Here is a 14,621-nt window from a genome sequence, read left to right as displayed (position 1 = left end):
AAAGAGTCAATGTACAATATCAAAACCAGAAAATTTCAGCTTCAGCATGGGAGTGCTCCACTGAGTGTAACAGTCAAAGCCAGAATGTGGAGTTCTGGCAGCTGCAAAAAATGTCCCAACCCAAGCCCAGGGGCAAAACTGTATCACAGGATATCTTCCATCCTAGATAAATGAGATGCAAAGGTCTTTTTCCTCATAAAGAATACAAGTTTAATGCTTTACTCTCTTTAAAGTTCTGTGTTGCAGACATCCTTTTGTGAAAATCTTTTCTTTAAGATTTTCCTGCTGAAGCTGAGAAGTCTCAGCAACAAATGTAAACAGTTATTATCTGCTGCTGTTGAATGCAACAAGTCCACCTGTGATTGACCCCTCTTAGATGTTTATAATTAATAGCCAATCAAGACAGAGCTATCTCAGAGAGAGTCCGAGAGAGCTGCCTTTGTTATCATTCTTTTCTATTCTATTCTTAGCTTAGCAAGCTTCTGAAGAACCTTTTCCTTTCTTTTTCTTTCTAGTATAGTTATAATGTGATATATATATCATAAAATAATAAATCAAACCTTCTGATCATAGAGTCAACATTCTCGTCTCTCTCTTCACCTGCAAACCCCTGTGACCACCGTCACAGTTCTGGGTTTTTTTCTCCCCAGGTCGTTGTCCCAGTAACTATTGATATTTAGTACTATGAAGTGGTTTTGATCAGTGCTTTAACAAAAGCTGGTATATATGCCTGGTAATTTGTTTTTTATCATAAAGTGTTCTCAGCCAAAAAGTGTTTTCTATGGAAAATTCCCAACCAGTTCTACTACTAGCCAGACATCTGGAGTGTTAGTTGGAGGCGTTTGTGTCTGAAATGACTGCTGAACCGTGAGAGATGTCACACCGTGACCTCAAAGCTGACCCCACAACCCAGCTGCATATCCTGTGCTCCCTGCAGGGATCTAAACCTTGAAATCCTTGCTGGTTTTCCCTGTGCATGTAGTTATGGCACCTAGAGAAGGAAATGAAAGTATCTGCTCACTGTGAGGCACCAGGACAAAGCTAGGTGCAGCCATCACAGCAAGGTTTAGTCTCCCTTGAGGAACAGGAAGTATGACTGAATTACAGAGGCGTTTCCACACGCAGCTAGATCTGCATACTGAGTCAAAGAGCTGTGAACATGTGGTAATCACTGTGAACTAATAAACAGTGGGAAAGTTCACAAGGTGCCCTGGGTAACTAACCTGGTTTCTACAAACATGTTTTATCTCTGCCACAGGGTCAAGTAGAGATGGAATGGCACTTGTGCCTCCTACTAGCCAGAGACGAAATGTCAGACAAGACATGGCATGAGAGAAGAATGGTCAGGTCTAATGACAAAACCTCTTCTCAGCTGATCCTCACGTTATTAATTAGCCCCTTGCTTGTCTTTTAGGTCTCTCTCTCTCCCAGCAGTCATTAAAAAAAAAGATCTCCCTAGCTTTCTAGTTTACTCAAGTTTGGCTTACACTAGGTTGCCAATCCCAATATGATGCCTCTGCCTGAGCAGGTGGATCCTTATGTTGTGCAGAATCGAGTCCTCGTAGCTTTGAAAATCTACCTTTAGCATCTACTGCAGACTATACCTAAGAACTGAAATGTGTGCCATCTGAAAGAATAAACAACCCTTTGGGAACCTTCCCTCTTCAGCAGACGAAGTGCCAGTCTAATTTTTCAGACCAGATTCTTCATTATAAACCCCACTTTGCCTTGTTACTGCAACACATGCAGTAACACTGTCCTACAGGGCTATAATATACAAATATGTATTTGACAAAGTCACTTCAAAAGAAAAGAAGTTACAAAAAATGTGGTGTGGTTTGGGATTTTTAAAGATCATTACTAAAATCACACACAAAAGGAAGCAGTTGAGTGAAAATGACTGTAGAGCTGAGAAAAGTGAATTTTCCCTTAGAGTAGTCTAACAAAACTTTCAATTTCCCACATTCCTGGGGAAATGTGCTTCAATCAGCTTCTCTCTTTTTACATTTCCAGAGGCACTGGGCCAAACTGAGGAAGTGCAATCATGAACTCTCCCACGTCCAGGGAATCATCACCACGGCTGACTTTGTCTCACCATCTCCCAAGCATGCTGTAAAGAAAAGGTACCAAGCTTCCCTGACATGCAGCTCTGAATGGTCCCCAAAACTGTCATGATGCTCTAATGCTGGTAAACCTGTGAAACTATAAGCTCTAGAAAGTCTCTTAATGCAAAGGTTTCTTTTGTGGAACTGTTTCTGACTTTTTCTCCTTTCAACACAAGGATATTTCTAATTTCCAGTTCTGCAGGCTGAAGTAGGATATTTTATACCTTCCAGAGTCTGATGTAGACATTAGGTACAAGGCGAAGTTGCTAGGAGACCACAGATGGAGCAAGGAGCATTGCAGGAATGCAGCAGCTTCTCACACAGGGCTGATGAGAATGCCTGCATCAGCAGTCAGCCCTTCACAACTTAAAACAAACCAGACAACCTTTTGGTGCTTATGTAAAGATGTACTTTTGGATAGAACCATTAAATTGTTATAAAACCAGCACACCACAACCTGAATAATAAGCAAGGAAGGAACACTGAAAAGGATAACATAGACAACACCTGCTGCTCTCTCTCACTGCTTTTGGGAATGGCCCCTTCACTTAAAAAATAGAAATCCCATTTATACAAACAAATGTTGGCACTTCCTATGTGGGTCCTGGACCCAAGTGGCATATTACTAAAATACAAAGGGGAATACTTAATGAACCAGCAGAAAATGGTATGCACTCTAAAATTCATTGCCCATTTCCATATTATTTAGGAAAGTGTGTCGCTCACTGTGGCCATAAACCGTTACAATCTACAGAGCCCTTTTGACTACTTCTGTGCCCTTACTCACAAGTCTGAGTTCATGCTAGTTAAAATTACCACTTGGCAAGCAGAGATTAGAGGTTTATCAAACTCAGGCTTTCATCGTTTCAGTTGTCATGATCACAGATATTTAAATAGACAGCATAAACCAAAACTAATGCAGCTGCATGGCTGTAAGGTGATACATCTTAGACATGCTAAACTACTGGTTCTACCCATGAAGCTTTATTTGTCACCTATACATGGAAAGTTGAAGTATAGAAAGTCTGGATCACATCTAAAATTCAAATGGAAAAGCTGTGACTGATCAAAGTTGTGAACCTCCATTTCAGTTCAGCTCTTTCCAGTGGGATCATCCATTCTGAGAGGTCATTAGCCTGTTCACTCTTGAGGTGGGACTTACCTGACAAATATTAATTCATATATTTCTTTATAAATTAGACACTGCAAGCATTTCAGATGAATACAGACTAAATTTATTCTTCATTTAAGAGGGAGCTACAGTAACAAGTTTAGCCGTACCTGCTCACACTGTTACTGTTTGAAATTAGATTATATTAATGCCTACACTGTTTGAGTGCAGCCTACCAATCCAATAATAAAATAGCTTTGGCAAATCTGAAGGTTAGAAACTTCAAGTGATAATAAAGAAACAACTGAGCCGAGTACCAAATTATGTGCCATGCAAATGCAAAGTCCCATCTACCTCACCTGAGAATAAATTAATCACATTGAAGCCAGTATCAGCTAGAAATGTTCTACACTATTCTGTTTAGAGTATTTCACAAACTAGTCATGAGAAAGTGAGCAAAAAGAAAGGTAGGGGCATGTATTTGCTTCGGCTTGGAATTACAGTATTTACAGGTCTAATTCTCATGTTATGGTAGCATAAATAATTTCAAATATAGATGAAATTTTTCTGCTGTAGCAAAACATCTTGCAATGTGTTTTGAATTGCTGTGGTAGGGCTCAACCATTATGCTTTAGACAAGAACACCTGCATACAATTAATCTAAATAATTGTAGTTAATTTCAGCAGTTTCTTGTAAATAGTTTACTTTTCCTCCGAGTTCCCAGTTCTTATCTCTTCATGACCCTATTACATAAACCTTCATACACCACAAAAATAAGCAGATAATTTCTCAGGAAATCTCATTAGTGGAAACTAGGTATGTTCTGTCACAGCAGCCCTTTTGAAAAAAAATCCAAAAAGGAGATCCTTCTCTTTCTTTGGGATACACACCACACACTGATTAATTAGGTAAGCTTTGAAGCATGATAAAAAGTTATCCAAGTACTAATATTCTCTAGGAATTCCATATCTGCACTGCAACCTTTCACTGAAGGTCAATGCCTTGGAGAATTCCACTTACAGTATTATCTCCAGCTATTAAAATTAATGTAATTCCACTTTATCTTAAAAAAATGTAGTAAAGTACGAAGCACATGCTATACTCAAGTAACACTCGCTTAAATGTAGGAGGCAATTTTAAATCAATATTTTCAGACTAAAGTCATAAAGCACTACATATAAATAGTTGTACAGAATATAAATCAAAAGAGTGCTTCCAAAATAAAATTTTATGCTGAAAGGATAAAAATGTATATCAAATTCTACATGCAGTATCTGAAGCAAAAGTCTCTCTTTTGTACTAAGGCCTTACCTCATTCTAAAGTAACGGGATTTTGCCTCTAGTAGAACTGAGTTTAAAAAAAACACACAAGGACCTGAAGCCTCCTCAATCACTCACAGGGGAATGATCAGCCCATTTTCTGTTACAAATATTTCTTTCTAAGAGGGCAGGCTGTGTTACAACACTGATGATAGGATTTGTGTGTTCTGCTGTAATACAGCTCGCTCTCTCTTTCTGCAAAATAACACTTCCTCATTACCCTTCAAGTGCCAGGCTGCTCACACAGGTTTAAGGAGTGCTGGCACAGACTCCCCATCCTGCTCATGCATTTGTGCTGCCTCTGGCTCTGCTGGAAGTGCCAAATGCCTGAGTAGGTGTGAGCTGCACACCACAGTGCTCTCATCAGCGTGCTATGAGCTCTGACTCAGAGCAGGGAGCATCATCTGGATACAAACCAGACCTGCTTCGTACACCTGGCCACCATCCTGAGGTCCATCATGCGGGTTCTCTGCTTGTTTTTTTCTTGAGATGGTAGTTCATGTTTGGGCTCAGGTGTTTATTATTTCTTATCAGTGAAACAGCCTCACAACTATGAGTTCTGCACCCTTTCATTACAAAGGCCCAAAATGGCTAACTATCTCTTGTGACAAGGTCTTCTAAGACTAAACTATCCAATTAAGAAATGACACCTGGATTATTTGCCTTTGAACCCAATAATAGATCCCTCGAAGCCTGCAATGAGGATTTTTCTGTCCAATTACAAAACATCACCCAAACCCATGGAGTAGAAGGAAGAAGAAGGTAAAGAACAACCTGCCTCCTCCCTAAAACCTCCATCTTGCTTCATGTTTATTTCTATATTCTAAAACCCCAAACTCTTAAGTTTTCCACTCTGTGATTTTACACACTCTAACTATACACCCATAATCCCAGTGCTAATAATCAATTTTGGAAGTCTTCTCCACAGCCTCAGGTCAAATGCAGTGCTCTCTTGCAAGTCTGTGCCTTTCAGCACAGAAAGTTTAAAATTCTCAGCATCCAGGGTTCTAACACATCACTGCTCACTGCCCACACTAGCATTTCTCTAAGAGGCAGATTTTTCATAAAGTCTAAATGGTTGTACAAAGAAGTTATTTTTGTGATCACTACAATGAACACCTTCATATGATAACAGTGTACCCAGTGTACCCAGATAAGAAGATACACCTCATTTCATCATCTACTAATGCACTTGATAGGTGAAAATCTTATCCTAAGTTCCTGTTTATGTGATATGGTATTTTTAAATTCTTTTCATTTACTTTTTCATCTTAACTTTTTGAGACTTGAAGTGTCACTTAATAAGATATTCACTGCTATCACAGGGATGAACATTTCAAGAATCACAAAAAGTAAATCCTTGCATTCTGGTGAATTCAGCCTTGAGATGATAACAAAATACATTCATCAAAGTAATTTAGAAAATACATATATTCCATAAACCTTCACACCAGGCAACCTAAAAGTTAAGTCATGTATTTAAGAGCTGTCCAAGCACTTAAACACATATGGGCTTGGGGCCATGATGACTTTCCTGAGAACCTCATTCGAGTGCTTGACCACATCTCCCTTATATCCAATCTGAACTTCCCCTGCTGCTGCTTTAAGACATTTTAATGCACATGGAACATTTGCTAATGGGAATGTGTGGCACAATGGGCCCTTTAATGTTTTTTTTTAAGTGAAAAACTGCTGACTAACAAAAATAGGGATCACTCAAGCCAATTTAACATTGTCTGAAATGCAAAAGTCATGCCAACTGAATTTAGAAATTATGAGTATGTTTTTAATTATGATGATCATTGACATAGCCACTGGGAAAAATTATGCATTCCTTGCCACTTGTAGGAGGACTCATGTGACAGAGTGTAGAAGCTCACAGCATAGACATCCACATTTAGGTTAAGTACATAAATCTCTCTTACAGACAACTAAAAAAGCACACATTTTTAGGGAGTGATTCATCTTGTCCTAGAGTAGACAGCTAAACTAGGACAAACTAAAGTAGACTTCTCCAAAAGACCTTACTGCAGTAGTTTACAGGGTAAAGGCAGCCACATGAGAGGAACCCTAATCTTAATAAACTTTAAAACAAATCAGAATATGCTTCTATGAAAGATAAGCTTTACTTTTAAGCACAGCTTCCAGATAAGGTACAAAGGTAGCAACATTCTACAATATCACCATCCCTCCTGCCCTGAAACCTATTACACCTAAAACTGAAAACAGAACAACTAAGAAATTATGATGAACTTCTCAGTACCTCTACTTCCAGTTTAAGTATGATGAACTTTTTTCTTCTGAATTCTAATGGAGGTTTATTAGCACTTTTTGAAAATATTTTGTTATTCTCAGCATTTTATTCCATACGTACTTCCTCTACAATGTCTTTATGTCTTTCTTTAACAGGTTTTGTTATGCAGACATTGAAAATAAGAGGAATTTTCTGAAAAATAACGTGTGTTAATGAAAACAGTCACAAAAAGTGAGTCTCAGAGTAAAACATACACTTCAAAATTTCCCTACAATTGAAGCAATGACTCAAAAGAAAGTGAAGAGGCTCTGGAAGACAGCTCTCCCAGCACATACCAATGTAGTTAGCACATGTAATTGCCTATAGTTATTGGAGAAGCAAAAAAGTATAAATAAATATAAATAAAAATCAATTTAAAAGATATATTTTAGTAGGATTAAATTAACATCTGTTTGAAATAGTTTTATATCAAAACTGAAAATGCTATGTCTTCTGGTATCTTCAGTCTTTTAAAGTTTTTTTGTGCTCATTGAATGCTCACATGAAGCTTTAATAGAATTTTCTTCAAAACGCACAGTCCAACACATTTTTTCAGAATGGTATTCTTTTGAATATGTTGGTATAGGACCAAAAGAAGCAGAACAGCAGAGGAACTTGAAAATTTTACAAGAGGACATCTGGTTTTCCCCTCGCTGTACCAAAGTAGGGAACGGAAATGGCATAGCATGGGAAAGAAGCACATTAACAGTGAGAAAGAGCAGGCAGTCCACAGATTCTTCTTTCATGCAGGTTTACACCAATTTGGAGAAGGGGCCTGTGGCCCATCAGAGCTGCAGACGTAGTGATGCAAGTGTAAACACTCTGGCACAGAACACAACGAAATTAAGCAGGTCTGTGTATCACTGACTAGCTGAGAGTAAAGACCAAAGGGGTTACCTTAATCGGGCTTCCATCTGGAGTAAGAACCTCTTCTGAAAGCTCCATCATCTTCAGTGCCATCAGGGCAATGGCTTTGGCATGACTAAGGCTTTTCTTATGGAGCCCTGCCGCAACGCAGTACGCATCACCTATTGTTTCCACCTGCAGCAATCAGAGAAACCCAGAGTTATGGTGTGATAATGAGAGGGGAACTCTGCCATTAGGGCTGCAATCAAATAGCATTGCTTAAAACATGTGAGCAAAACACCCATAAATAAGCAATTAGACAAAAGAGCATAATTACTGAGTCTGCTAACAGGTACAGTGAAAACTCTACAAGCAACAGCAGAGTGGTTTATCACCTAATAACCAAAGAAGATTGTCTAGAACAGTGTATGGTGTCAGCTGAGATATGACAACATTCTCCCACAGCAGTAACACAGAAAATTGCATTTTCCTAAATGAGAAATCACTTGCAGCTTCATTTTATACTATCCTGGCTGAGTTTGCTGTTGGGTAAGAGTAGCGCCACATAATTATAATTCGTAATTAGTATTTGATATGCTAGAAAATTATATCAGGAAGAGAATTAGAAAAAGCAAAACATCACCATAAAAAACAGTGAAGACTAACTTCTCATTAGTGGGTAACTCTTCCTGGTATAATTTATGAAGAGATGCTATTGCTACAGAGTTTTGCCTGCACATTTGTCCCTTATTTTCAAATAAGAATTGATGTCTCTCTCTACCATGCAGGATGTCTTACTCTGCATTCCCTACCTGCAGCCATGAAATTCAGCAGACAGAGCCTGCTGGTTTCTTCAGGCAGGCCTTATTGCTCTCTTATCCTGATTTGCTTTAAAAAGAGCTGGCCCCCAGGAGGAAGTGGGAGCAAAATGAATTGCAGCAGCCCTCTGGCTCTGGATAAAGGCAGTCTGAGAAACACTGCAGCCCTCTAGGCCTGCAGCTTTATTTACAGCATTGTGTTTTGCAGTCTGTTTGCTCACACTTCTGTAACATTCTCACACAAAATCTATTAACGTGAGCTCAAGCAGACCTCAAGGATTAGTTTAGTTTTTGTGACATAACTAATCTGGCTTTCATTCTGCACACAACACTACAGGAATGCCAGAAAATGCTTCAGGAAAGACTAGAGTGAGAAGAAAGCAAGCACTGAGAAAGCAGTTATTCGGAGAATAAATATAGCTGATTCATCTCTCTGCAGAGAATCTACTAAGTAGTAGGCCTGGATCTTCTCAGGTTAATTTCCTGTGATAAACTGATAAACTGGAAACAGTATCTCAATACTAATAATACCTGAAATAGTAAGCATCACATGTAAATGTACCCAGAGCATGAACTTGGAACAGGTTGAGCAAATACTTCCCACCACCAAACTTAATCTCCTGCAAGCCCATTGTGAAGTTTGCCACCTTAACCCTTCTGGCTGATTGTGCAGGAGGATGTAAATATAGATAAGAAGCTGAAGGTTTCTCCTGAGCTGAGACAATCCTTAGAGATCCTTCAATACCTTTGAAAGCTCCTAATAGTACTTGTATATAGAACAAAACACGTAGGGAGCAATCAATACTGCCGTCTGCCTATTTGTCTGTCCACAAGCAGCAGACACTACCAATGCTCTGCAGTTTAGGAGTTTGTTTTTCCAAAGATAAATGGGTGGGCAAGAATATATCCATGGCTGGTGAAAAATGTAGAAACTGGGAAAAAAGACAAGCACAGTGAGAAGTATCAGAAGTTAAAAAGACAGTCTGGAAGAAATACATGTTTAAAAATACTCTAAATTGGAAGGAAGCATTAGCAGAAATCCATTGTCATTCTTTAATATCATGAATAAATATCAGTAGGAATAGACTCAAAGGGCTTACTACAGAAAGAGCTGAGTCTGTGATGTCAAATACAAAAATTAAATACAAATTCTGCTCCTTGTTGAATGTCCCAATTTCAGAATTGCTTTTCCACTAAAGCTGGTTGCATAGATGTGGGATCATATACTGTTCCTGCAGTGTTCAGACAAAGCTACTTATTTTGTTAGCTTCTTCCCCCTTGGAAATTTCCATAGCTGTAATTTAACAGCTAAATTCCACACACTGAATGTACTGTACTACCAGAAAAACGGGACTGAAGCTGCCTCACATTCATCTTTATACAAAAATAAAAACTGTAATAATGCCATTACTCTTTAAAGTGCTTGTCCCTATGGAGTTCATCTGACAGCAATACTGGAGAAGCAGGGGAAGGACTACGACTGCTTAGACTGACCTGGTAGTTTAAACTGGATGTGATGAGTACTGACAGGTCTGTCTAATGATTTATCATTCTGTAACCCTGTTTTCAGTCACTTCTAGGGTCCTCCTCAACTAAGCATTTAAGCTGAAATTTTTATTACGAGTACCTCGACAAAACTTTAACCTTGGTTCCATCCTTTTTCAAAACCAGATTTGACAAATCTTCCAAAAGTTCCAGGAGTTCTTGTATTTCAGATTGTCCATGGCATTTGCATTTGGTCCACTTGTATGGAGTCATTAAATCATTGAATGGTTTTGGTTGGGACACTTCAAGATTATCTAATTTCAACTCCCCTGCCATGGACAGGGACACCTTCCACTAAACCAAGTTGCTCAGAGCCCCATCCAACCTGGCCTTGAACACTTCCAGGGATGGGGCACCCACAGCTCCTCTGGGCCTGTTTCAGTGTCTCAACACCTTCATGGTGAAGAATTTCTTCCTTATATCAAATACCATTACTTTTGGTTCACAACCAACAACTGTTGTCCTGTAACAATAGGCCTTGGTAAAATGTCTCTCTCCATCTTTCTTATAAGCCCCATTTATACATCAAAGGTCACAACAAGATCTTTTCTAGGTGGAACAACCCAACTCTCTCAGCCTGACTCCTCTCTCCTTCACTCTCCTTCACTCCAACTCTCTCCTTCACAGGAGGTCCTCTTTGTGGCCGTCGTCTGGACTTGCTCTAAGACATCCATGTCCCTTTCTTGCTTAGGGCACCAGAGCTGGATGCAGCACTGCAGGTGGGGTCTCACCAGAGCAGAGCAGGAATCACCTGCCTTGACCTACTGGACACATTTTCTTTTGATACATCCCAGAGTATGGTTGGCTGTCTTTGGCTGCAAGTACACATTGCTGACTCATGTCTAAGTTTTCATCTACCAATACTCCCAAGTCCTTCTTCAGAGGGATGGTCTCAATCCATTCATCCACCAGTCTGCACAAATACCAGAGATTGCCCTGACCCAGATGCAGAACCTTCACTTGGCCTAGCTGAATCTCACAAGGGTATATGAGGACATTAAAATAGAGACTGTAACAAGAGTGATACACCACACTTCAGAATTTCAGGCTGGGCCCTTGAATGAGTCAGATGCACACAGGGAAGAAGGGAATTTCTCTTGTCTCAGCTGAGGAGTAGCAATTGGACTAGAAATACAAAGTACTGCTCATAGCTTGCTCCAAAGTATTGCCTGGGTAGATCATGAAACGTGCACACCAGAGAGCAACCTACTCCATAAATATGCAATGCCAATAGGATTAAAAGAAAAGGCAGGCACTACTCAAAGTGTCTAAAAATTGCTGCACTCAGATCTATTTGATTCACTTTGAGATGATGATATACAGCAATAAAACTCCAGAGGAAATCTCTACCATGTGATAAACTAGATTCAGAGTTTTTGACTTTGTAATGTGACTTTTAAGATGCATTAGTAGTAGTATATTCGTTTTTTATATTCTTCCTAGATACATATGCAGGAAAAGATATTTTGCTTTCAATCGTTTAAGACTGGAATGCCTTATGCTGCTTCTTTAAAAAAGTGAAATATATTCTCTTCTAAATATTAAAGCCGTTTTTGCAGATGACTGACAGTTTACCATTAATAAGACTTAGGGGTTGGTTTTTTTTGTTTGTAATTAAACTATAGTTTCTTACTGCTCCTAATAGTTATAGCTACACACTGATTGCCTGGCCAACTGTTACCAACTTTTCATCCCTTTTCACTGATTTACACTTACCATAACAAGCTTCACTGGAGTTTTCATTAATTGGGAATTAATACACAGTACCAATGAAAAGAAGTTGAACTTGGATTTCAAGAAAAAGACCAGTTTCTAAAAACTGCATAACAGAATTTTTATTCTTAACTAACAAATGAAGAATCCAGGAAACTTTGCAGCTACTTACACTGCTATACAAAAGCCTCCTCTAAAGCCTTCTTTAACTCTCAAGTCACTGGAACTGTCCAAATGTTTTGCAGCCAGGCCCTCAAAAAATCTTATATTAAAATTAATAATTAGTTGAAGTGTTGTGTACTCTACAGTTCAGGAAAACTTTCTAGACTGGTATCCCAACACTGCTGAATACTGAAGAGTGATAATGCATCTAACTGCAGCAGGAAGCAAAGACCTCCTGCTTTCAAGAAGTCATTTTCTAGATAGCCAGCTTCTGTTAGTCCTCAGTAGATACTGTATGCCTGCTTTAGATGTGAACAGTAATTTTTACAGAGGGTGGACCCTATAATAATTGTCTTACAGTCACTTATCCTTAATTCATAACCATTTGAGATGAAATATGATTTGCAGATCAATTCAGTAGCACAGAAGTCAAAACGTAATTCCTCCAAATCTAAAGTACCAGAGAAAAGAGATTAATAACCTGATCCCTGGGCAACTCCAACAGGTCTCTTCCAACTATCAGTAGCTAAAACTTATGCTGTCTTTTGTTATTAAACTGAGAAACTGGAAGTTTTAGCCAAATGATGTTCATGGATATAAAGTCAGGGTGTTCTTTCAGTGACAGTTTTTAATGGAAAATGTGGTGCACTGATGTAACATCCCTCCTTTGCATCCTTCATCCTAAATTCATGAATATGCACCAGTCATTAACTTTCTGAACTTCTAGAGGTAACAAAAAACTGACGTGTCACACTTCATTTCACAGAGTGTCATACATGGGGCAGAGATACCTTTTTTTTAAGTGAAACCCGAAATAGCAGGCTGAAGATTTTTCACCTAAAATACTCAGGAATTCAAACATTCAATTCTAATGAGTCCTACTCAGAACCTTTTACAAAGCACAGCTTGGAAACAAACATAAAAAACGTAATTGCACGGGTCACTCTGTGGCAATTCTAATCTGAAATTTCTACTGCAATCAGAAATATTAAATACATTGAAAGAAGTAGCTGGAGGGAGAATAGGCTGTAGTTTTAGTCCTGTCTCTCTCAGCAGGTTTCCTGTGAATACCTAATATATAATTTGTATTAGAACTATTACAATGGAGTACTCACTACTATTTTTTTCAGGTAAGAGACATAAATAAGTCTGAGTGCAGTTTGTGTGTTTTTAATGGGTTAAATTATACTCATATCAATCAGGCTTCTTTGTTTACATTCAAAATGAAATGCATACCAAAAATGGGTCTGAAAATTCAAAAGTTTCTGTCTTTTTTCAGGAAGAAAACCTACCTTTAACAGTATATCTTTTGTAGATCCTTCACCTTCCTCTGAAGGGTACTTATGTACTATTGTTTTCATCTCTAAAATACTCACAGGGCTGCATACATATTTATTATCTCACTCGTAAGGGTTGTAATATTTAGTACCCATTTAACCTAAAATAATTTATATCACTGTCCTTTAGAGCCTGTTCAATGGTGTTTTTTTAAAAAATAAATTGGAAATAAAAATCGAGACTGCTTTCCAGTTCAGGACGAAGAATTACAGAATATTCCTGCTACACACAGACGACCAGAATATAGGATTACTTTGGAAAACAAGTATGTAAGAATTGCATATCAAATGTTTGTTAAAGGTTTCTCTTCATTGAAAAAAGGGTCATGTTTGAGGAAAAATATATTTTTTACATATATATATGGGTAATCTATATAAGTGTATCATACACATAAAGTTTAGATAGAATAACCAGACTTAGATATTCTTTAGCCATGTCTTGATTTCTTACCCTTCTTTTTATAGAGTAACAGATGTTTCTTCCAATTGAATTGAGTTTCCATATGCATCAAATCCTGCTTGTGGTCTCCCCCCTTTTCTGCTATTTTAATCACCAGAAATATTTATTTCTGCTTAAGTAAGTACATGTTCCTAATCACTGTAATTTTAAGTTGGCAAGGAAACTTGGAATATTAAACAATTTTTCTATGCTCCACACCCTGTTTACAGACACAGTGTACAAAGTGTATATGCTATGTTTAGCTGAAGAGAAGATCATTACTAAATGGTTTCTTATCACATATGAGTAATCTGCCAATAGCCTGAAACTATCCTACTGCTGGGAGATACTCTATAAAATGTTATTTTGTAAAACTGAAATAATAACAAACAGCAGTTGCAATTATATCAGTTTCCTCTTAAAGAGCTTGAGAGTGAAGAAAACAGAAATAATGAGCAGGGAAAGAGGTAATGCTTTAGCTAATTGCAGTTTAATGTTCTTCTGTTCATCACTTAACTATTCTCTCTGAGAAAACTAACTTTTCTAGTTTGTTTGTGGGTCATTTTTTAACCTGCACTGAAGAGCATTATTGTCCATCTTAACCTGCCTCTCCTTCTACCCTATGCATGTTTACCTTCTCCAACAAAAATACAGACACAGTGTTCTCGGTGCATAAAATGTTTACTGAACAGTTAACACTTTTCAAAACACAGTATATTGAAAAAAATCTAGAATTTTAAAATATATTTGACTTTTATAATAAAACCTGTGGGGCTTTTTTCCTGATAATAACATTATTTGCACCTGCATCAGCCTATAAATGGGCGAGACAGGTCAATTGTCAATTTGCTCTAGGGCTGGGCTGCCATCATGAGTGACTTGCACAGGCAGGGTGAATTGGAAGCATATGAAATTCAGTAAGGACATGTGC

The 14,621-nt window shown here is 38.2% G+C and overlaps 1 protein-coding gene across 2 annotated transcripts in view; it reads right to left on the bottom strand.

Moving 5' to 3' along the window:
- GUCY1A2 (guanylate cyclase 1 soluble subunit alpha 2) overlaps positions 1 to 14,621 on the bottom strand; it is a 151,977-nt gene that overhangs the window by 51,211 nt on the left and 86,145 nt on the right. For both annotated transcript variants that reach the window (XM_036392816.2, XM_036392824.1), the window contains exon 6: positions 7,728 to 7,871. In XM_036392816.2, the coding sequence (XP_036248709.1) occupies positions 7,728 to 7,871 (144 nt within the window). The remainder of the gene's footprint in view (positions 1 to 7,727; positions 7,872 to 14,621) is intronic.

The sequence above is a fragment of the Molothrus ater genome, chromosome 2 (genome assembly GCF_012460135.2).
Source record: "Molothrus ater isolate BHLD 08-10-18 breed brown headed cowbird chromosome 2, BPBGC_Mater_1.1, whole genome shotgun sequence".
Lineage (NCBI taxonomy): Eukaryota > Metazoa > Chordata > Aves > Passeriformes > Icteridae > Molothrus > Molothrus ater.
Note: the sequence above shows the minus strand (reverse complement) of the source record. Positions and strands in the feature narration are given on the sequence as shown.